The sequence below is a fragment of the Adelges cooleyi genome, unplaced genomic scaffold (genome assembly GCF_023614345.1).
Source record: "Adelges cooleyi isolate 19-005CV unplaced genomic scaffold, UGA_ACOO_1.1 ACOO_flye_CR_arks_rails_tigmint_CR_PRNA_108, whole genome shotgun sequence".
Classification (NCBI taxonomy): Eukaryota; Metazoa; Arthropoda; class Insecta; order Hemiptera; family Adelgidae; genus Adelges; species Adelges cooleyi.
The window spans coordinates 15,566,023-15,591,364 of NW_026095761.1; the positions used below are offsets into that span (position 1 = coordinate 15,566,023).

At 30.5% G+C, this 25,342-nt stretch overlaps 1 protein-coding gene across 2 annotated transcripts in view; it reads right to left on the minus strand.

Moving 5' to 3' along the window:
* LOC126846168 (rap guanine nucleotide exchange factor 4) overlaps nucleotides 1-25,342 on the minus strand; it is a 121,957-nt gene that overhangs the window by 83,980 nt on the left and 12,635 nt on the right. For both annotated transcript variants that reach the window (XM_050585401.1, XM_050585394.1), the window contains exon 2: nucleotides 7,208-7,350. In XM_050585401.1, the coding sequence (XP_050441358.1) occupies nucleotides 7,208-7,350 (143 nt within the window). The remainder of the gene's footprint in view (nucleotides 1-7,207; nucleotides 7,351-25,342) is intronic.

The window sequence follows — 25,342 nt, forward strand, 5'->3', positions numbered from 1 at the left end:
AAATATATACATAAGAAAAAAAATGAACGTACCTAACCGAGAGAAAATCAGAAAAAAGCCTAAGTTATAATTTACACTATTTGCAAGTAGAATATTATTTTTGGTCCAACTAGGATAACCGACATTTTTTTATTGGTGTCGTTTTATAATTAATATGATGAAAATCCAAATCTTTATGTGTAGGTTACAGCCATCAGGCGGTGAGAACCAAAAGGGTACCTACATATTAAGTAAAATTTACAAGAGAACAAAGCTAATGCAATTATTCTTTCAATGTAATTCTGACAGTGTTAATTAGTTTTCTTCAATATCTCTTTGTAAAATTCATGAAAAATTATAAAACAAATGCAGATAGAAAAAGGTCCAATTGAAAAATATTGTATGGTAAAGTCTCGTTTTTAATCAATTCATTCAATAGTTCATTTTTAAATTATCAATCGTAACTGTCATGTCTAACTACGGTATTTTCACGGAAGTTATATAATATGTGTTTACTTCGAGTGGTCAACTTAAAGTCACATTAATGATCTAACAGGAAATTTACTTATTTTGAAAACATGCGTTTACACATTTAAAAAATATAAAACTCGCCAAAAAAAAAAACGATTAAGTTAAAACTTGTTTAACAAATATCTCTTTAGTTCAGAGTATGAAGTAAAATTATTTGAATTTTTGTTTTTTTGTAAACACACATAATTGACAACTATAATTAAAACAGCTCGTAAATTGTGTGCTCTTCCAACGTGTACACTTGGCTAAGTTTAATATAACTTTGCATAGTGTAAAGTTGTATAAACTTGACGATGAGAAATTATTGACGTATCAAGTTATTGCACATTAATATATTATATACAATGCAAAAATTAGCGTGTCTGGTACAGACTTGTGTTATAGGTACGGCGTAACATGATTTCTAGTTTTGTCTTTATTCACCTTTAAACTCGAGATACTGCACAAATAAAGATCACAAAAAATAGTACAATATTATATTTTCAATACGTCATCGAGTTCTTAAGCAAATTAATTGGCAATGGACACATCTATAGAAGTTAAGTTTTCATTTTAGTTAACATAATATTTATAGTTAAACATATGAATTATACAAAATGTCGTAAATGTCGTTTTTTTCAAATTAAACTAAATTTTTGTCAAATATTGTTGTTTTTGTTAAAAAAACTATAAATTCAGTTAAACTGTGCTTATTAGTATTGGCAGTTTATTATCGAAATTAATAATTTTTACACCTTCCAATTGAAATATTATAAATTACTCGTACTAATATGATTATTATTTATGAATTTGTTTTTTTCTATTGAGAAGCTACGTTTTTATAAAACACGAAAAATACAAAAAAATAAGCAAAAGCTTTTGACAAACACGCAAAAGTTACCATATCAAGTTATGCCACATTAAAATATCGATCGGTGCCGTAATATATGAAAAGGCTAATGAGTGGTCAACAGAAACAACACCCTAGTTTGGTGTAAACCACAAAACGTTTGGAACACACAGATACATTACAAATATATCATCCAATTATTATGAAGCAGTGTAAATATTAACTTACTAACGCCTTTTAATGAATTTAATGTCATACCAAACCGTATAATAACTGGATTAAAACTTTATTGTCGTTGGAAGTTAATACTATTTACGCTTTCGCAACTAAACTCTTATACTGCTAGGTAAAAAAAAAAAAACTCAACTACATTTCTTACCAAGCTGACTAAATAAAATGTTCATTGTAACAAACAAAAATGTCCCTGACGCTTTTTTAACATGCTGCGTAATTGAAAGTAATAACAACAACACTAGTATTGCATTTTAAACGCTTCGCTCTCATTCGATATCGGTTATTTTTATCAAAATAAAACAATGCGCCTCGAAAATTGTTAATAAACTATAAGTTCTCATTGTTCCCTTTATTTTATACGACAAAGCATTTAGTTTATAAAACAAGTCGACCGTCGGGTAGAGAAAAATAAAGTCAACTTCTTATCGTTATTTTTCGTTGCTGCTTTGAATCATTGTTTTCGTTCAGATTTTATCAAGCACAACAAAGAGAAACTCCAACCAGCATCGCATCAACAAAATAAAATAATGAGTAAGTTTCAATAGAATGCATTCGTTGAAGTGATCGTTAATTGTATAACTTATAACAAAAACTGTACAAATGTAGTGTTTTCTAAATAAATAGAAATTAATCTAAAAATAATATCTATAAAATACGATTAACTTTATTTAAAACCATAACGTTAAAAGTAAGTTATTCAAAACTAGTTACCGACCTGTCAACATTTTCAGAAAATTATTCTTAATTTAAATAGATAATATATACGTTACAGTTTAAAAATCTTCAAAAGTTTTTAACACATAACTCATAGGGAAGTTGTATTGTTAAAAATATATACAATTTTGGCTAACTAATAACTATGAATATATGACAAAAAAAATAATCTTAAAAATGTAACATCATATTACTGGGTCATAGTTAAAAAATCACCCTGTACGGTCATTTTAAATATTATATTACATTATTTATCATTTTAAGTTTAAAAATAGTTTTAAGCTACTAACATTAAAAATACGGTACAAAACTTGAATTTAAAAAAAAACTGATTTATAATATTATTATGTGGGTCTAAAATGTTAATTTTTATGACCTGTTTCAAATTTTAGCGTTACTTGTCAACAATATATATATTATACGTGACAAATAGTGTTCACAAAACTCAGTTAAAAATGTAGCCACACAAAACGCAAAAATAATAAAAAAAGTAATTTATTTGAATTTGGATATCTCCAGCCGTATAATAACTAATACATGATAACCATTTTCCCTTTCAATGAAATGACAGTGTATTGCAGTATATAGGCTATTCTTGCGGCAAATGTCTACTACTCTCTCGGGTGTTGTGCAAAAGTTAACCATTCTATGGAATACAGTAGTATTTTTTTATATTCCCCTAGGTTATATCCTCTCTCTTGTTTTCTATAACCGACTGTTTTTTTTCTTTAATCGACATTGCATTGAAGAAAAAAGAAAACCAAGCCTCATAACGCTAATAGAACTCGTTGGGGAAAATGTCACAAATAAAACGATATACTGACTCTAAAATTACCGATATATCTTAGGAATTCAATAAATTAAAAAACACTCAAACATTGAACTTAGAATTTGAATGAACAATATATTTTAAAATGCTAACACTGGATAAACTTGATTTGCTCACAGACTTATTTTCACACTCTTTACAGTACAATACGTCACTCTGATTACAAGACGCTCCCGAGAGATATATTGTATTTGTTTTGACAAGAAATACATTTTTATTTCCATTTTTACAACCAAAAACAATTTCTGTCTGCCAGTGTTATTTTTCCATTGCCATAAATAATGACAATACTGACGTACAAACTAAACGACAGTTTATTACTACCAAAATGTATTATCTTTTAGTATTTTAAATTTTGTAACTTTAATGTAGTATTTTTTATTAATTTAATGAGCGTTACTTAATATTAACATTTTTCAAAAATAATAATAACACTCGAGAAAGTACCTACTGACGGGAAATCACCATTTTTAAGATCAGTTAATTACAAACTATCCTAATTATTTATAATTTTGATTAATTAAATTTTGTATGTTGTATATAACATGTACAATAAAGCCATTATCATTGTGTTTAGGTTTTTAATAAAACACTTTAATTTATTTCAATTTTAAGCATTTAATATTTTTCATGATTTCCATTTGTCTCTTAGTAGTAATATAATTATGAGAGTTGTAACTTGTAAATAAAATAACTATAAAGATTTTAGAAGTAGCTTAATACTTTTCATTTAAAAATACTGGACAGTTTGAAGAATTTTTGTCAACATTTTAGAAAGAGAATATAAACTTTTTTAATTCTTGAAACAATTATAATTTACAAAAATTATCAAAGTTCCGATGATACAAAAACGATTTTATGTACTTAGGAATAACAGGAGCTTAAGCCTAGAACTTTAGTCCAAAATTTCAATACAAGACCAACATTTAGCATTAATAAATATTTTCAAAATTAATTCTGTCAGTGTTTGCAATAAAAGTTTTATACAAAAAGTTCGGTACGGTGCTATAGTTTATAAAAATCATTGAACTCTAAATGATTACGATCGGCTGTTTGATTTTGCCATGGCATAAAAAAGTTTTTGTATCGATACATAAATACAAATTAACTTATTGTTGACATTATTAATATTTAATGTATAGTTTAGATAGGTAGTAAAAGCAAACATTAAGAACAAATACTCGTGAATAATAACATAACGTGGCGATAAAACAGAAAAGAAATGTTATTTGTCTTTAGAAAAAAAAAACATGTTAAAAGTTTTTTACGACGGTGGACGTAATAAACGAAATAGAAACTTAAACGCGACTTTTGGAATACATATTTTTTTTTTGTCAAGCATGTCTCGTTTGAAAACGTATACACACTGTAAAATAATAATAATCTAAAATGTAAGTCTCCTCGCGCTTGTCGTTGTTGTCGTTTATCGACATTATTTAGTCTTGATTTACGAACTCGTTGTAGATAACACATTCGTATAATAGTGTTTGCTTGGCGACGTTTCGTTATTTGAATCTACACACATACTATAATGTAAAATGTACGTACATATGTGAAGTATATTGAAATGCATACGAGTCGTGGAAAACAGTGGAATGACCTCTCGCCGAAGCCCGTGTATAAGACCTCGATAAATTTGGCGCTCAGGACGTAGTAATACGCATTTACCGCAGTATATATACCGACACCATATTATGTGCCATTTATAAAAAGACAGGATCATTAGGAGTGGCGTTAGGATTTGTTACTGTAAATAAATTCAGTGGGGATTTTAAACGAGTACGGGTTAGTTCTTCCCGTCTTCTCCGAGCACACCCAACGCCGCATTAAGTTAATCCCTTGCCTGTCCCTTTTTTTTCAATCCCTGAGAACGTTTTCCACCCAGAGCCGGATGTTCGCTTCGTACGTGTTACAAGAACGCCGGCCTATACGCCACCCTTGCATCTAACGTCCTATGCTAATCAGCGCCTGCCTACCTAACCGTGTATCGCCATCGCGTCCGTTGTCGCACAGCTGTCGTTAATGTTTTTATACATATAGTAAATCGCAACCGTCCATTACCACCCGAGAGGCTACACTGAGCGCATTAAAAAAAAAAAAAAACTATTTCCTCCATTACACAGCAACCGAAAAGAGAGTACGGTACAAGAACCCAAACAGATACAGGTCAATTTGTGTGTTCATTAATCATTAACAACCGCAAATCATTTGCGATACGCTAATCCTCTGTCAAGGATCCGAAAAGAGAAAGGAGTTGCACACCGGTAAAAAGCGGAACGAACAATGATAAAAATCGTTTGTAAAAAGTTTAAATCTTTCGAATATATTCTTTTTACCGCTCGTCTAAAAAGTCTTTCGACAAAAAAGTCTCGGAGATTATCCACTTGGGTAAAACAGTCCAAATGGGAAAAAAGAAATCGAAATTCCCGCGAAAACTTTTTTCTTACGTGTTACACAATGTGGTTGGTAATTTTTCATTGCATACCTAAATTGACATTTCCTTTAAACAAATAGTATATAGCACTTTAAGTTCGCTTAAAGATTTTTCGTAAATTTTACTACTGTTTTTGCATAAATTATATAGTACGGTTAAATTAGTGTTTACCACACGATTTACTTGAAAAACTTTTACTTACAGTTGGTATGTTAAGTTTAAAACTTATCAACACAAATTTGTTTCATTGTTATATATGCAAATAAGAAAATATTTGCAACTGTGAAGTTACAGAAATAGTTACCCTCACCCAAAACGTTACGTTAACAACGGATGAAAATAGAAAACATTAAGACCCGATGACCCTATTCGGCATACACCTCTTCACGAGGAATTAATAATAATGTTGAAAATCACAACGGACCAGGGGCGAGACAAACCCGACTTAAATTGTGCGGGGCTCAATTCATGGAAATCTTAGGGGAGAAGGTAATACCTATTTAATCGGTGGCTTCGGTCGAAATGGCCAAGGCCAATTTTGGGCATAAACGAGTGAGTCCACTAAATACAAGAATTCAAACATCCTTTATGTATTCTGAAAAAAGGACACTATGAGGTTCTACGCAAATAAAGTTATTTAATAAAATAAAATGATGTATGATATAAATTAATACCTAAATTGATGATTACATAACTTTTCTAACATAACTGTTTTTTTTTCTTGGATAAATATTACATTAAGTTTGCAAAGTATTTTTTTGTTTATAAAAATAAATCGTTCAATTATGTTTACATACAGACTTGTGTAAAAAATATTCGAAAAAAAAATAAAAGCTTTAAACTAATGGTTATTCGGCAAACAATAAATAATACTTTATATTTAAATATTTTTATAATGTTTTATATTCGTGAATAAATAAGTCACAAATGAAAAAAATATCATAATACAAAAAAATGCCCATTGATAAAAATAGTTACATTATGAATAAACAAATAATGAAAAACATTATTTATTAAAATACAGTATGAATTTGTTTTATTCTTAATAATTGTTCGAATGAAAATGTATTGAATAATGTCAACTTTGTACACATGTATTAATGAGGGCGCACTTAAGTATGATCATACAAATGAATAATACTGAAATATTTAAAAAAAACCGCCATAGTTGTTTAATTTATTATAAGGATGACAATTTGTTAAGCTCGCTGTAGTATAGTCAATGACAAGACTCAGAGTATATTACACATCTCCGAAAATAAAATATACTTCGTTTTTATATCATAATACGTATATACGGTGCAAAAATGTAAATCGTTTCATATATATTTTCTGTGATCAAGGTAAGACGTGACGTTTTCAAAGAACCGTTAAGCTTTGGTATTTCATCACTGATGTAGTAATTCGCTTTGCCGTGTGCTACTGCTTCCAATGACATATTCGAAAATCCATATCAATTTCCTCTAAGCAATCCCGAACGTATGTGTTCTCAAATAACGTGCATAAGTCTAAAAATTGTTTGCCAAATAATCGCTTACTTGGGACGAGTATGCACCTACATATTTTACTAAATCGAATTTTACAAGCGGTTTATTATAAATAATTTTTGGAAGGTGATCCTGTTGAAGTGGAAAAGCGAAAAATGTCGAATACTTACGCATTACGCCACGTTCCAGGTCTTCGTAGTAACCGACAAATGCCAATTGCTGCAACACAGTGTTAGGCAGACGGTTCAGTGTGTCAACCCGGCGTAGACGGGACGCTATGGCCTCAACGTCTTTTGCGCTTCGGTCGGATGGTCTGCAAAGGAACAATTTCAAAGTTAAATTAATTTTGCAAATCAAAAACATGCCTTAATTAATTACATATATCGGCTATGGGCCAGCTATTTCATTCAAAGTACAATATAAACAATACAATAGACCATACTTCTTCTATTTTGTTGGTTAGTTGCCTTGGATCGAAAAAAGACAAACCTATTATTATTGAACCGTTTGATAAATTAGATTCAAAATGTTTCATTTCCGTAAGCTCTACGATATTTTGTTTAATACTATAATGTGCGAAAAAAACATCCACAACTTAGGTACTTGGTTGCTAAGAACTTTCAGAATAGCATTTATCACGGATTTTCAAAATCCACCATAATAAATTGTCGGTGAACTTAACGACGGGTTTAAATTGAGTAATGTTATCTATAAAAAGACTATAATATATGTGTATCTCCTGATTTATTATACCTAGTATTAATGTAACAAAAGATAAGAAAAAATGCACTCTCAAATGTACATAAATAAACTCAAAATCAATATAATTATGTTTCTAAAAAGCACTCACATATTATTACAATACTACGGAAAAGTATCCACTTTATCTATGATGATGTTATAGTGTAGTATTTACGATAACAAAGACATAGTTTTTTATTGACTATTCAAATCCCAACAATGATAATATATTATGAAGGGCACAGGGGAAAAACGGTAGTAGTCACATTATGAACATTTTTTTTAAAATAGTTTTTTTTCAATTTATGCCATTAGTTTGAACAATCAGTAAAACTATTTAATTTGGTCTTTTTAGTGGAAAAATAGTATAATTAGAGTTCTTTTAAGTTTATTTGATAAGTTTTCAAATAAAACGTCTTTAAAATAAACTTTTCATTGTATTCGGTTTTTTCGAATGAAATGAATTTAAAGTGATTAGCTAAATTACCCAGCAAATGTTTTAAAATGTTAAACATAATTGACTTTCTAATAAATATCAAAAATATCATTTTATTCGTATTTGGATCTTTGTGTTATTAAAGTTGAAAGTAAAACTGAGTATCTATCTATTTATATTATAAATTATATTTTATAACTTACATATTTTCAATTTGTATTTTATATGTATTTTTTCCATTTGAAATAAATGCTGTGCAAATAAACTGTTTTCATTTTTTTAGATTGTCAAATTGTTCTTTTACCATGTGTTTTTTGTTTGACTGCTTTAAAAAAAAAATTACAACCAACGTATGATCGACCGAATTCTCTAACATACCTTTCAAAAACTATCTGAAATTTATACTGCTGTATAAAATTGGAAAAATGATAAAACCTTACGTCAAACGAATAAATGCATGTATAAACAATAGCATTCAGCATAACAGAATAATTTATATTAAAAACTTAGATATGTCCCCAGTTGTTTCATCAGGGAAACTACTTGCGTTTTAACATAGATGTAAAAATAGAAAAATTAACGTTTTTTTTACATATATATTACTTGTTATTATTATTCTACTGCTATTTGTTTAAATAATTATTGAACGTCCTCAGGTTTTATTTTTGTTTGCAAATATGTGATTATAGCGACGGGCTCACTACGATCAACTCGCGATTAGTTAAATTAAGTTGTTACTATAACAATTTTTACTACTTGTGCGTTCCAGTATAAGCAACTATAGTTTAAGTAGACACTTCTTAGGTGGGGTCATAATACCGTTCAAGTCTAATTATGTTTTAAAGTAACCGTACTAACCAACCACAACACGGTCATTTCACTAAAATTGCCTAAACCGAGTTCAAAACCATTATATAACATGACCAAAGCTCGAGCACGACCATACTGAACTAAAAAGGTATTCTGTTATATAATGCATTTAGTTAGTTAGCAATGTTAAATTGTGTACATTGTTATCCAATTATAATAATTCAAATACTATCGTATTCATCTCTGGTTATACTAAATAATTATTGTTTCGTGCACGAGTCTCGACGATATTATTATTATTGCGTTACCCCAGAAACTAACCAGAACCGAACGGTGAAACCACGTGGTTATATTGTTATAGGTATCTGACAGTGCGGTTTTACAACTATACTATATAGTAGTTCTATACTTATAGGTTTAACACAAGGCAGGCAATCCTAGTCCGTCAATAATTGGCACTCAACACTACTTTTAAGTAAATAGAGAGAGGGAGAGATAGAAGAGCAGAGAAGAGAAAACAATAATGTATATAGTTGAGTTCCCTATGTTTATTCTGTCCACTGAACTTAAATGATTTTTTTTTTGCTTCGGCCGCGGTAATAAAACTACCGAATTGTTCGCCATTTCGATTAAACCCTACATCGTGTGCAATCTGACCACGTCATAAATCAACAGAAGAAAGGCGTCTCAATAACTGCGTGCTCGCGGTATATATTATGTTGTTACGCCAGAGAAGTTTTGTTCTTTGTTTGCTTTTACTAAGAGCCAATATACATAGTATCGAATACGCAGAGTATTAGCTAATATAACCATTAAAACAGCGTGTTTAATCACTAAACGAACGTATCAATAAATATTGCTTTCTGCCTTGAGATTATATTATACGTTTCATCGGCAATGCTTTTGTCCTAAACTAACACAACAACATAATTAATATGATCGCCTTACAGCGGTACAATTTAACCAAAGCCTAAAAGTATTACACGGCAGTTAATCTCACGCTAACACTAAACCGTCTGTTGGACCGATGATTTTTTTCCTTCGACAGCATCAACACATCAAAGCTGCACATAAAAGTTTATTCATATTGATTATATTTTTTTTGGTTAAGTTTAGGCGGAGAGTTGTTATTTTTTCCCCGATAAAGTATAAATGAGTCAACCTTTGTTGTTGTTTTTTTTAATATTAATTAACTCGACACTCGTTTGGGTATTGAACCGTCGTTGATGCATCATAATATATACATATGAAGATAACCTTACTATTTTATGTATAATGTTTAATGTAATTCACTGAAGACCACACCGATAAGAATATAGAAAACAAGCAAATAATTAATAAAAAACAAACCACGCTCTAAGTTTTCAGTGATATTTTAAAAATTAAACTCTTACATTTCAAATTCTTAATGGTTTTAAATAAACCAGGTGCACTTCAATAATTACTAGGTCTTATAATTTAGGTCTGAGGTCAGACCTCATTAGGGGAGAAGCAGCTGTAACGGTCACATTTAGCCGCCCGTTTCCACTCGCCACCAAATATGCATTATTAGCAGTTTACCCCGATTAGCATGTAAGCCATTATAGGTAGGGAAGACAACAGACACACGAGACAATGCCAGGGGCACCGATGCCCAGTTAGTTGACTTACTACCATCTTCGGACCGCGACCTAGTTATTCTAAAGCCATTATTTATTATTTCACGTTACCTTACTATTTTTTATTTCTTTTAACTTTACCCGCACGTCCGTTCAACTCCGCCATTACCTGGACTAACTACAGAGAACGCTTTAGGATCCAGGTAGAGGTGTAATATATATATACATAGCTTTACTTATTTAATAAACCTGTTTTCGTTTCGTTGCACACTAGAGAGTTAAGTTATTTAGAGGTACGATCGCCTGTTAAGCTCCTCAGGCGATATAGCAAATATACAAAGGAGAGTTTAGGGATATTTAAGTGTAGATACGGCCTAGCCATCCGTACCGTCTTCGGGTCCTCTAATTTAACCCTATCAACTGCCGTTTCGGCCTAGCTTAGCCAACTAGCCAAACAGACACGTTACACTATTGCCAAGGATGATAATTATAATGACACTCGAAATTGAATTTTTGTATTTTTTTTTTGTAAAATAAACTTTGAGCTCCATTCTTTGAGTGATTATATTTTCATGTTACAATTTACCATTTTTTTTCACAATCACTTTTATTGTTACTTAGTCCTTTTTAATTTATATTTTATCGCTCATTTTTCTCTGCTCGGTTAAATAAACTCAATATAATATTAAATGTATAATGTATTACATCATAGTAATAAATAATAATTAAGTAATAAGTATAAATTATTAAATATAGTCTATAGAGTACACTTACATTTACACATAATATGCGCGATTAATTAAACATAAAATGAATAAAAATTAGAGAAAAAGATAGGAAGAGAGTTTTCAAAATTGTGTCATCTCACAACTTATATCATTTGTATCACGTTAATTTTTTTTTACAACGCCACTGATTTTGAATACAGTTTAAGAAAAAAAAACATCTTTAATCTTAATCCAAAGACAATAATATATTATATACTGTAGAAATAATTTTTTTCTTTAGTAGTCTCAAAGAATCTACAAAAAAAAAATTAATTAAAAGATTCCTTGGATAAATCAACTGTATAGCCCATACTCAATATTATATATTATATAATGTTTTATACTTATTATATATTAGATTTTTAGATTTTAAACTTTAAAATAATTTCAAACAATTATTTCCTTTTAACATAAATAAGCACAATAATAAATTAAGTTATTGTACTTCTTCCTAGTCCTTTGTTGTACACCGGATTATAGGTAATACGAATAAATAAAAAAGGATCAAAGGAATTTCTAGGAAATAAAACAGATAGTTTGAAACGAGTTTGTCTCTTTTAATAAGCTAAAGTTTTTTTATTATGAAATTGAATAGTTTATTAATTAAATAATAATGTCACCGAAAGTTTTTCTTTAAAATAAAATAATTTTCACGCTACACTTCTTCGTAGCATGTTTAAACATATTTTTTGGGCATCCGTTGTTTATAATAACAAACATTTCAATAATTCACATTTTTCTTATTGATTTTTGTTTAAAGTTAACTCCCGACTTGACAGTACATATATTTATATATTGAATATTGTAAATAGAACAAATAATTTTGATGAATTCGATGTCTTTAAAAATAAATACATTGTTCGCATCAAATACATGATTTTTTCTTCCAGGTCTTACTGATCATAGGGACCCTTTGCTCCCATGCAAACTTGCCGCTATACTTTCCAGGTGACTTCTGGAATGCTTTCGTTTTTTGGTGCTTACCATTATTACTTAACAGTTTTTTTTTATTTGTTCCATACTTCCAACATGTCCAATTCATTTATTCTTTCACGACTCGATAATTTCACAATATTTTCAATTTGGTTGCTTTTTCTGATCCTTAAATGATTAGTTGCACCATAGATTCAACCTAACATTCGTGTTGATAAATGATACGTCATCTAATTACACTAAAGAGTATACACTACAAAAGACTACAGCCAAGTCAATAGAAAGCCTACTACGACACATTAGACAAATGTACAACATTTATAAGTATTAAAAGTTTTATTTGATTTCCTACACTATTTTTGATATTTTATAATATCTACCTGTATTTTAATTTTGAATGTCTAAAATTGTTAAAAACTATGTTTTCCACGGTAACCCTTTTTAAAAGCATTAAAAAAACTTGTCGATATAGCACTGTCCGCGGTTTAATAACCGAATAAAAAAATACAATAATAGGTATTAATGCAGGATCTTCCAAGTATAACTTAGTAACGAGACATTTATTTATAATTACCAATTGGAGATTTTTCGTGGACTAGTAAAAGATGAACAGATTTTACTTGGTTTGTGCTGTAACAATAGTTACTTAAGAGACTTTTAGCTCCTAAATAATTTCCGAGTACGAATAGGTCACGCAGTAGTCAACGACATAAACTTTTGAAAAAAGGCCTAAGGGACACACAGAGGATTTCGTGCCGATAACGCGTCTCACAAGCTTACAGCTCATTGAGTTGTATTCACCAGATTCGGTGTTGGGGACTAGACGTATGATTTGGCCACGAATCGCAGCTAACAAAAAAAAAAGGGATAAGGGTGAAATATAAAACGTGTTTCCAACGAATTTGGATGACTGTATAAGCTTTTATGGTGTACAAATTAGCAGCATATTGTTACCACCGACATGACGTGTATACGACAGCTCTGCAAGTAAGCTGTTTTTAATTGAGACTTATATTCTTAGGCCGTCGTTGTCAATAGTAACCATATAGCAAATGCACGTGTCTCGGCTACACCGCGAACAACCGACGCGACGTCGTAAAAATTAGAAATAGCTATCAGAGTGAGGACGAAGGAAGTGTTGGGCAATGCTGCCTTCCAGAATTATTATAACTTAATGTGACAAAATCACCTTCAAACAAACGCTTCGATCGGAACTGCGTGGATTAAAAAAAAACTAATAAACTTAGAAAACATTAGAAGACAATAAATGTATTAGTAATCGCGTCATTTGATTTTTTTGCTATTCCTCGATACAACTAAATAAATGGCTACAGATTTCTTGAATACTTTAAAAGAAAATGCATTATATTACTTTCCTAAGTGAATAATAATCTACTCTGACCATTTTTGACTTTTGCGAATATTGTAAAAAAACTTTCGACAATATTTCCAAACAACTTACTCGCCTTACGTTAATTTAATTAATTACCGTGTATACACGAATACACCATTAAGTATCAACATGTAACTATATTAAATCGTTTACAAATAATTGTATTTGTAATAGAATTTTTATTTTTTTAAATAAACAAAACAAAATATTCAACTATTAAGCATTAAAGTTTAAAATGTACGGTAGGTGGAGTGTAGTATTATTTTAATCTGTGCGTATTACTCAACCACACTCCACCTCCTGTCCTAATTTTTAAACTTAAGTAATTTAAAAGTAATTATTTAAAACTCCCTATCGACTAGTCAATATTTTCAGCAAATTATTTTTAATTTAAAAAGTTAATTAAATATTTACGTTACCATTAAAGTTTCAAAAGTTAGTAGAGCTCTAAAAGAGAATATTGAAAATTAAATTATTAATTAGATGTAGAATTGTAAAACAACCATTTTTTCTAAAAACAAGACTACAGAATTGCAATTATTTGAAGAGATAATAAGTGTCTTCCGGTAAATGGATCATTCTGTATATTTATCCCACATTCGTCGAAAAAAAACCCTAATGCAAAACGACCTCCCATCAAACTGAAACCCTTTTTAGACAAATTGATCGTCCGATATTCATTTAAATAAGCCTAGGTATTATCCATTGTACATATATACCAGAGCGATGTTAATTCTACAACCACCATTATTATATCTCCATTTGCATATGTACGGATAATGTGCGTGTACATTTTTAATTAAAACAAACCTTAGAGGTATTTAATTTTTTATGGAAAACTAGATTTAAATTCTGTTATAACAGTGTTTTAACTTTTATAATATTTTCAACGGGTTAGGTTAGTTAAGCCTAGGAAAATAGTTCTTCAAATTGAACTATTAAAATTCAGTGCTAGTTCAGTAATCATTTGATTTTTTGTTATTTTTTAACGTAAAAAATAATTTGGAAATTCTGGTTAATAATTTTTTTATTGAAAGAGCATTAATTTTAAATTACACTAAAATATTTATTTAACCAATAAAGAGGGCGATAAAGACACAGTATGTAATACCTATTACAAGCTATTTATTTGTGTGTAAAAGCACTCTATGTTTTTAAAACTAAAAAAATACACTTTATATTTATAACATAACATTTATAAATATAGGTACAGTCTCTTTCATATAAAATCAGAATTAATTGTATAACAACTAGAGACCAGTTTTGAATTCAATAAAACAAATCTATACTATGTAAACTATTTTTAGAAATATTTTCAAGCATAAACAAATACAAATATCCTTAAACATTTTTTTTTTACTAGAAGCGATTTAAAAAAAAGATATTACACAAAATCTGAAACCAAAAATCAGCAAGAAAAATCGAATGAAATCTTTGTTCCAAAACTCGTGTTGTATAAACCGTATATTACATCAAACGCCTGTTTGATTACTTATTACGTTTTCTAATAAAAGTAAAGGGCGGCTGTAAAGTAATGCTCAGAATGAGCTGAACGGGTTAAACAGTATTCTAGTCTTGTCAAAATAAAGTTAACGGTTTTTAGATTCAGGATGATTTCGATTAAATTAGTTTCTAATTTATTTGACCTCTGTAAACCCTAACACGCGTAAAACTAGTAAATATTAAACGAAGGCTTGGCACGTGACACCAAATCAAATCTATGCGGACGTGCAATTTATTCAAAACATTTGAATCGATAATTTTAGTAACCCCATAATTCACTTTTTTAGCTAAAATGCCTTTTTTAGTCGATTCTACAAGTGTACCAAGACACACATTTTATGGAGAAACGCCTCTGTCACGGAGTTTTCTTTCGATCTAAACAGTAATTCGGATTTGCTGTTCACAAAAGAAACACCATTAGTATGAAGTTTTTTCTTATCTTGTATAATTTAGATTTTGTGACTAATGACGTTTCTTAATTGACCGATTTATTTCATCTTTAATACGTTGTTCAGTAATTTGAGTACTAAAGAACTTTAAATTTTATGATTTAAACAGGGTTTTTTTTCTTACGACACCATAATAAAATCATGTTGTTTCTTCTGAGTTTTCTTAGGCTGTAAAGCCTGTGTGACGCAAAAGCCTAACTTTGAAACAAATAATTAAAAACAACCATACTTAAGTCAAACACTGGCCCTAACATTCGGCGTTCCTGTTGATCTTTTCCTTTTTTCTTTATTTATCATCACGCTTCAAACAACAACAGCAGATTTGAATCAGAAAATTAAATTTCTCGTTTACCTTATCTATAAATTACAGACCATAAATAATACTAATATTACACATGTTTTTTTTTTTTTTGGTAAATTATCGTAAAAAAGTATAAGTTTGTACTCAGAATATAATATACAGCGTAAGTACGCTCAAGTCGTATATATTATTCTTATTTATTTGAATACTACTAAATTTCTAGAATGCTGTTGCTGAGATATTACACTAAGCTAAAATGTAACAACATAATTAGGTTTTTGCCGATAGTTAAAAACAAAAATGAAATTGTTTTTTTGTTATATTATATTAATGGAAGCCAACATTTGCCTTAATTCTCATTAGTTATAATTTAAAAAAATAAACAAAAAACAGTTCAACCTAAACCAAACGGATAATGTTGAGGATTACTAATAGTTGTCATCTAATCAACGGTATAATTTAAAACGAAATCTAGAAAGCCATAACATAGCCTATAATAATATTGACATAACTGACAAACAATTTTAACCATTTATTACTTTGTGATATGAAATATATATTTTTCACTTAATAAAATAATAATAATAATAGCCGTTTGTCATAGACCATAGATAAAAATTAAGTCATGCCACAAGGACATAACGATACTTCAGCACATATACAAAGACCTCGAGAACAGCTGTTACTCTCATCATTTCCGTCTCTCCGCTTTAATAATTTTGCCTACACGTCTGATATTATACGTACGACTGTGCTTCGAGTCTAAAGAGACCAATCTCGATTTGGACTAAATCGACTTATAAGTTTATCACATAATGCATACCGTCATTCGTTTTATATTTTTTCTAAAAAAATAAAATCATATCTCAACGTTTATTAACCACTACATTTTTATGGAAAACTTTAATGCTCATCGACCAATGTTACTATAATTAGTTTATTACAATATATATATAAATATATATATATATAAGATTGAGTCGTTTTAAAGATAAGTAAGAAAAGTATTCAAGATCCGGACGTGCGGTTAAATTGTAGTCAGTTTGTACTTATAATAATATAAGCTGAACCAATTAAGCGGTTGACATTTTTGTAGGACTGTTTATCGGCCATTTTATCGAGTCGGAGAATTCAATTAAACTCTCGTCCGGTCTAAGACTGCGCTAATATCGTTCTAACGTCCGTTGGATTCAAAATTTAGTAGCGTCGCTAACGTCGACGACTAATGGCCGTAATCGGTATTGCGAGGAATATAAAATTCAACAGCCGGAAAACTACTTCGAGACTGTATCAACAATCGGAAACGCAGTACATATATAAATAAATTAAAAATAAATGAGATTAAACGAGAGCCTTGGTGCACCAACTGAGACTGTACAAACTTTCCAGTGCTCGCAATTTAAACGGTATCGTATTGTTGCTGTAATAAAAATATATTATAACGATGTTGGTAAACACGATTAAAAACTTATTGAGCCCGCGTGGAACTCCTTCGAGAGCTTACTGACACGGCTATACATTGTCGTCGCACATATTATTCCAATCGGTGGTGGCATTTCCATTTACTCTTGAGCAGTGTGCGCGTGTAAAGGGTACGTGACACACTCACACAGATAGGATATTGTTTCATATTTTTCATCTCCTTGTACTCTCCGGCGGTGGTTGTGTTTTTATTATCGTTACCGTCACGACCGCCTCAGCCACCACGTTATTATAGCTGCACAATATTATTCGGCGCACGTAAAAACGCGTATCTAGAAGACTGAAGATCTTCGCTAGGTAGGTGGCTTAGATCAAATTGATAACAACAACACAAAAGGTTAACCCGACCTATGGATATTATTATATTATTTCATTCCAAAGTGGTCTTTTATTACAAATTGTATAAAAACAAATGCGCGTTGTAAATAATAGTCAACAGACAACGTAAAGTAAAAAAAAAAAAGACACCTTCTCAGTACATATATTTTACATTGTATACCAGGAGATGATTTAAGAAAATAAACTAAATAAAATCCCTACTCCCCAAAGGCGTCGATTCTTTGGTTTATTTTCACTATAATGATAATCTGTCAAACAAAAATCGTCCTTTTCTGACTAAACTTGAGAAAATCAATAAAATCCAATTATTTTTTTACAAACTAGCATTGGAAAATTGTTCAAAGCAAAAATATACATTATTGGTGACAACTACAACAAATATTTATAAAAACTATTAATAATGTGATATTGTGCTGGTAGTTTAACTGATTAAGAAAAAAGTTATAAAAACATTTTAAAGTTATATTTAGTTAGTCTTTTGGAACGATATAAACATTTCGTTCAGGAACAATATTTTATATCATGTAAAAAGTATATATTTAATTTACTTTTTTTGGGTTATTATCAATTTTTCGTTTTCAATTCTTGATTATAAATGCTCAATATTACAATATAAGTCTCAACTTAAAACTGTTCAAAATCAATTTTTAAAAGTATTTCTAGCTAAATTATTAACATGTACTTATAAACATAATATTCTGAACCGCAAAAAATAGTTTAACGTTTTCAAAATATTGCACAAATTACAAACTATTTAGTAATAAAACAATTAATCTTCAACTGTAATAGTTATTATTAACTCTTGGGAAATAGGATGTGATAAAGTTTAAGTATATAATTCAGCGCAAATTTAGTTATAGTAAACGGAATGAATAAGTCGATATTACATGTATGTTCTTAACCATACATTTTATGAATACAGAATACTCAAATGTTAAATTATCATAAGCCGGATAATATTATAAAAGTCTTGAAATTTAATATATTTCTAATACCAGAAAAAAAGAATATGTGTATAGTTTCTTCTATCCTATTCTCTATGTTATACATGAAAATCTGAAATAAGCGCAGAGTCCCCAAGGTAGCATTCAATTATGTCTTGCGTCTTACTAGACTATAAGCCTATTTTATTAAGGATATATAGTATATAGTGAGATGCGTAGGAGCGATTCAAATAAGCAATACAAACATAAAAAAGTAATTTTTTATAAGTATTATTGTATAATAATATCGTTAATGATTATATCACATTATATTATATTAATATAGTGTGAAATAATATATAAATACATTATAGGAAACCTATTCGATTTAAATTGTCAACTCATGTTCACCCTTCTACTTAAACAAATTACATCGTTAGAACGTAGTCGAATTTCCGAGTACAAAATAATGCCCTAATGACATTCTTAAACACGTCCACGTATTTATTTTAAGAGAAACAAACATTATTTTTTGTGGGTAACCGTTCCCTGTTTCCAAAGATAAATTCCCTCAACGTGTATTATTGCAAACATATGAGATTATTTAGGTTTCACCGGAAACTGATTTCCATGAAAGTTTTATAAAATAATATTTTTCGACTTTCTTCCCATTAAAATCGCAAAAGTTTTTATTTACGAGCGCCAAAATGTCTCATTTATATAACTTTGTATTTTGCTTTGGTCGTTACTTCAAGAATTATAAAAAAATCGTTCTTTAAAGTTCAGACTCGTTAAAATTAGACTCGTTGTCGAGTTCATTACATTGACATAAGTAATAATATTTTTCAACGGGATTAAAATACAACAAAACTATGTTATATGACATTTCTAATCGTTATTTATATTAACCAAATAACTGAATATACATATTACAAATTGTGTGTTTTATGTATTCTCTGCTTCGCTTTATTTCAAATTAATGTGATTAATACTACAAAGTATATACATTAAAATAAGCTGTTAATTTTTTCATTATTAATAGAATTTTCAGATACTCTTATGTTGTTAAGATTTAATTGTTTAGACGACGGAAAAAAACCGTAATATTTTTTTTATAATTAAGCTATCAACTTCATCATACTTTTCTTCAATTCTTAACTTTTTATTCTGTTAGCTTTAAATCTGATTATAGGCTGGTCGTTATTTTATTAGTTAATTTTCTTTTCCTTACATGCCATAGATTGTATATTTATTAAACTAACCTTTAAATTTTTTACAAATAGCTAATATATTTTGTAGACGAAAAAAACAGAATATTGATGTAGACTGGTATTTCACATTAACATTCAGTTTAATTTGTTTATCTTCTTCTTAATTATTTTCTTAGGAAAAAAAAAAGTTGTATTACATTTTCATTAAAAAAACAGTTTTTATACTACCAAAAAAAAACATTTTCTAATTTACTCCAATATATTTAATTTTACTTTTTACTTTGTATTCGTATAATCATTGTATACCATTTTATGTTAAATAACTAAAAAGCTAGCAAACTAAATTAAAATTTAGTGATACCTTTAATATGTGTATTTTATAAATAAGTAATAACCTGACAAAATGTTTAACAGTTAGTAGGTTTCGAACATTTTCAATTTATTTTAATACATAAATAAATATTTAAAAATAAAAACAAATCTAGTTATTTTCTCCGATCCATCGAAAACCACTGAACTCAATATATGGAACGCGTATTGCCTATAGTCAGTAGGCTTAAATTTTGTGTACTTTTATTGTTTTATCCATGATATTTATTGTTTTTTTATGATTTATCATATATATATATATATTTGACGGTGTTATCATCACCTAACCTAACATTTAAAGACATATCATGGAAAAATGACGTATCATTTTTACTTTCTATGAAAATGTACACAAAATGACTGCCTCCCAGGTGGGGACATTTTTCAATCTGAATACGCGTTCCATATATTGAGTTCAGTGCAGAAAACATATGGATATGTTATCTCTTATTACGTATTTCTTAACACTTATCTTTTGTCTCTTACAACTTATTTTTTATCTGTAACTGAAATTAAAGTGTAAAGCGAAAACGCCAAACGGCGACATGAAATTTCTTGGATCCAGTCCAATAACATATGCATGTTAAAAATAATATACGTTAAATGTAGATTTATTTCCAATATACAAAAAAAAATTGTTTTTATGACATGCTTTATCGCAGTTACACCAATGTTTGCTTTTGTTATGAACCCAAAATAAAACGTAGGTGCATACTACATGTGTGCAACAAAAAACCTCTTGATATTCATAAAATCGATAGAAGAACATTGCATTCGAATAACATCAAACATTATGTGTTTAAGCATGCAAATAGCCGTTATAATATTTACCTTTCAGTTACAACTATCATAGAATCAAAGGAGTATTTAAACACCCGCAACAATTTTCTAAATACCATAATAGGTTCTAAATCAGGATAGTGGTCTCATTTGTAATTACGATGCCACGGTGTTAACACCTTAAAAAATTGCACATAGCCGGGTCGGCAACCTAAAGTTGTTACCTATAGCATTTTTTTTAAATGACCAAAAATATATATTTTTTAAACATGTTCTTTTTTTGTTGTTCTTTAACACGGTACAGCTGACTTTATCAACGGCCGTGTCGTTTTAATCTCGTCACACTCCGCTTCCCCATGCGATAACCGATGGACGAACATCGCCTCACCTGTGCGACCAGAGTCACAAACGAACCTATTATGAGAACTTTTAAAATATATAATTAACTTTATAGTATTATGCAAAAATAAAAATTGTGCGTGCATGAATTGTGGAATTTTACTTAAAGGAAATCAGAGTATTATTTGTATGATTAATCTTCTAATATATAAAATGTCAATTCAAATAGCCGACTCCCGCCAGTCGCCTAATCGTCTCTTCCATGGGATTCATATAATACATCTCGCTCATAGACAAGCATCTGAGGCGGCTTGGGCAGCGCGTGGCGTTGGCGCGCGTTTTTATCATGTCACAACGTTATCGTATCAAATAATAACGGTGACGGCGTGTGTTGTTTTTTTTGCCGAGTTTGTACTTTCCTTAAATTAAATTAAACGTAAAATTGTTATTATTATTATTAATTACACTGTTGTTCATTGTCATACGTGGTTTTTTATTCAATAGTGTTTCCCGGTGTGTCAAACGTTATCATATATATAATAATAAAAATTAAAAACGGCGAACGGCGTGTTTTGTTTTTTTTGGTGAATTTTTGTCTTTGTAGTTTGTTATATTATATACGTACAATTATATATTAAACGTATAATAGTTATTATTAATTACATATTTGTCCGTAATTCGCTAACGGTTTTCGTTCAAGAGAAATCGACGTGTTTCCCGGTGTGCAAACATTACCTATTAATATGCATCGTTGGATGTTGGTACGTTTTTTAGATTTAGAATATATATAATAATATATAGTATAGTAGTATATTACATTTTGCTTAAACCAAATTATCAAATTAATTAGATGTACAAAATTCTTATCTTTTTCAAACCGCTGTGTATGGCGATAACGATACATTTCATATTTTTTGTTGAAAAATTTGTTGACGTATATATCTACTATTTATTTTCAATTAAATAACTTACTGACTTATTTTATATATATAGTAAATTATTTGTTTTAGGCCAATACTATAGTGAAATCATAACCGACGCGTGTCCGTTTAGAAGATTGATTGCTACTTCTATCTACTCTGTGACCTCCCCGAAAATACTTTACAGCGAGGGGACGTGAGCGTGCCCGGCGTAGCCGGGTACAGTACCAGGAATCTGTGACCTACCCGCCCGACTCGGGGGCCTGGGGGCGGAGTCCCCAGCTAGAGCAAAGCTCTAGTAAAATAGATAAAGTAGTAAAATAGCGACTTGGTTTTTAAAGCCCTTGTGTCGATAAACTTATTTCGAGTAAGTACATAATATTTTAGCTTAAGTGTTTCGACACCAAGGAAATTGCCCCGAGTTCCCTAACATATTAAACAACAACATCCGTATTAACACAGTATATATTAATTAGGTGATCATTAATTAAGTGTATTAGTATCACTAAGGTTTTCACGAGAAAGGGAATAACTAATAATTTACAAAACTTAGTCGACGGCCACGGCGAGGATGGCTGAGACGGCGGCCAACAAAATGAATGCGACCACAGGGATGACAGCTTGAATAGATAGAGAGAAAAAACCACGTGATGGGTTCAAACACGGCGGCCGTAGACAACTAATAATTGTAGTGGTCTCCAACAAGATAGTACGGCCGTTTTTCCACACCTGAAAGTCTGTAGATATGAGTTCAGTAGAGTCAAACAAGTTAAATATACCTGGGTTCAATATTAACAGAGAGAAAAAAAAGGAGACTGACAAAGAAATATTATCAACGCGTTGCAGTATGTTGCTTTTTGTGGAAACTAATGAATGTGTTACCTCAGTGTATGGCCCTAAAGCCACACGGTGCTCGGCAGTTCACCGCCTCCGGACCGAACCGTCGATGGTATATGCAGTATGGTACGGGCTCCCCTATGCCGTACTCCTGCACTCCTGCAAATCCACACGGCAGTATGCAGTTTACTGCATCCGCGCCGTGTCGCCTGTGGTACACACACGGTGGCTCCGGCTGTCCTGCCTCAGTTGGCCTGTAGCCGCACGGAGGACGACATCTGTGCGCCGCCGACCCGTATCTGTCGTGGTAGTAACACGCAGGTACTACCGGCGCAAGTTCTACCGGAGCGGGTTCTACAGGTTGAAGTTCTACCGATGCGGGTTCTACCGGTGCAGGTTCTACAGGTGCCAGTTGTACCGGTGCGGGTTCAGCCGATGCAAGTTCTACCGGTGCGGGTTCTACAGGTTCAAGTTCTACCGATGCGGAGTTCAGCCCGTGCAAGTTCTACCGATGCGCCGGTGCGTTCACCGGTGCAAGCCGGTGAAGTTCTACCGGTGCAAGTTCTACCGATGCGGGTTCTACCGGTGCGGATTCAGCCGTGCAAGTTCTACCGGTGCGGGTTCTACCGGTGCCGTGTCCCACCATTTCTTTTTGGCCTTGAACACGAGAACAATTTTTATTTAAACTAATAACTATTGTGCTGACACTGACAAAACAGCGAGCCCTGGTCGAAGGTGTGTCGTTGAACATGTCATCAAACAATATGTATGTTCATACGCGTACCTTATAGAGCAGGTAACCGCCGCCAGTCACCGTTAGAACGGCGCCGCCAGCCCACAAAATCTTCTCCATAGAGCACATATTTCAGAATATTAGATATAATACTTGAAACGCAAAAACTGTATTTCCAACAAAAATGTCGTTTGCTCGTGAAAAGCTGAAAAACAACTGAAGTCTGAGACGGTTGTTATCGCAGCCGTTTCAGCATAGTAACACACATTTCAGCCAGCAACCATCTAAGTACATAAAATAGGATATCCGATAGCCGTATACTTAAGTTGCAGGAGGCTGGTCTCACACCCGTTCACTTTTCAAAGTTTAGAAATTGTCTTACTTCCACACGCAATATCTATCAATCCACTTCACACGTCCAAACTTTAAGTCATTATATTTTCGAGACTGTTACGTTAACATTTCGTAATGATACTCCAAAACGAATGGACGTTATCAACACTAACGGTCCACTTCACTATCAAGTATAGTCGAACTAGAATTGGATATTATTCGAATAATTTTTTATTTAAATAACAATTATTTTGTAACAATTTATTTGAATAAGCCACTAATAATATTATTCAAGCACAAATGTATTCAAATAATTTGTTGTTAGTAAATTCGATTATATTTTTATTCGTATAATGTTATTTGTGATTTTAAAATTGCACTGTTATAAGTTACATAATTATGTAATTATCATAAAAAACACTTAAAAAATTAATTGATCACTCTGTATACACGATCAAAAACCATTTCTAAAATGCACCATTCCAACTTTTCTAGAACATGCTTTACGGTTATAAACTAAAATCAAATATGTATTTATAATTTAGAAACATTTGTATTATTTATCAGTAAATATTTTTGTATTATTTATTTTTTGTAATATTTGTAATATGTATCAGTTAATAATCGTTACCATTTAACTATTTTTTTCACCTCCAAATAATCGCTAACCTGAGAGGGATCTGTTTGCACACTATATATTAATTATATTTGGTTATAGAAAATAATTTTTTTAAATAATTTACAAAACATGATATTGGAGTTCTATAGCGATTAACGTTAATTATTCAGTAGCCGAGCAGTAATTTTAATAAAAGTTATACTCAGTATGGTATAAAAGAAAATGTATAAACAACAAACATTATAATGAAATTCTTTGTCTTCGTGGCAAGATCGTTATTGACGCTTTATATAAATTCGAGTGAAGACAAAAAAGGATTTAACGGAATTATTGAAGCAATTTTGTATAAATGTCTACTTTGACAAATGAAGAGGGCTTAAACTTTTCAACATCATTTAGAACAACAAAATATACATTATATAAGATATATTTGTTTAGAGTGACAAAATTAATGGATGACGAATTTATATTTTTAAGAGCAGTCATTTT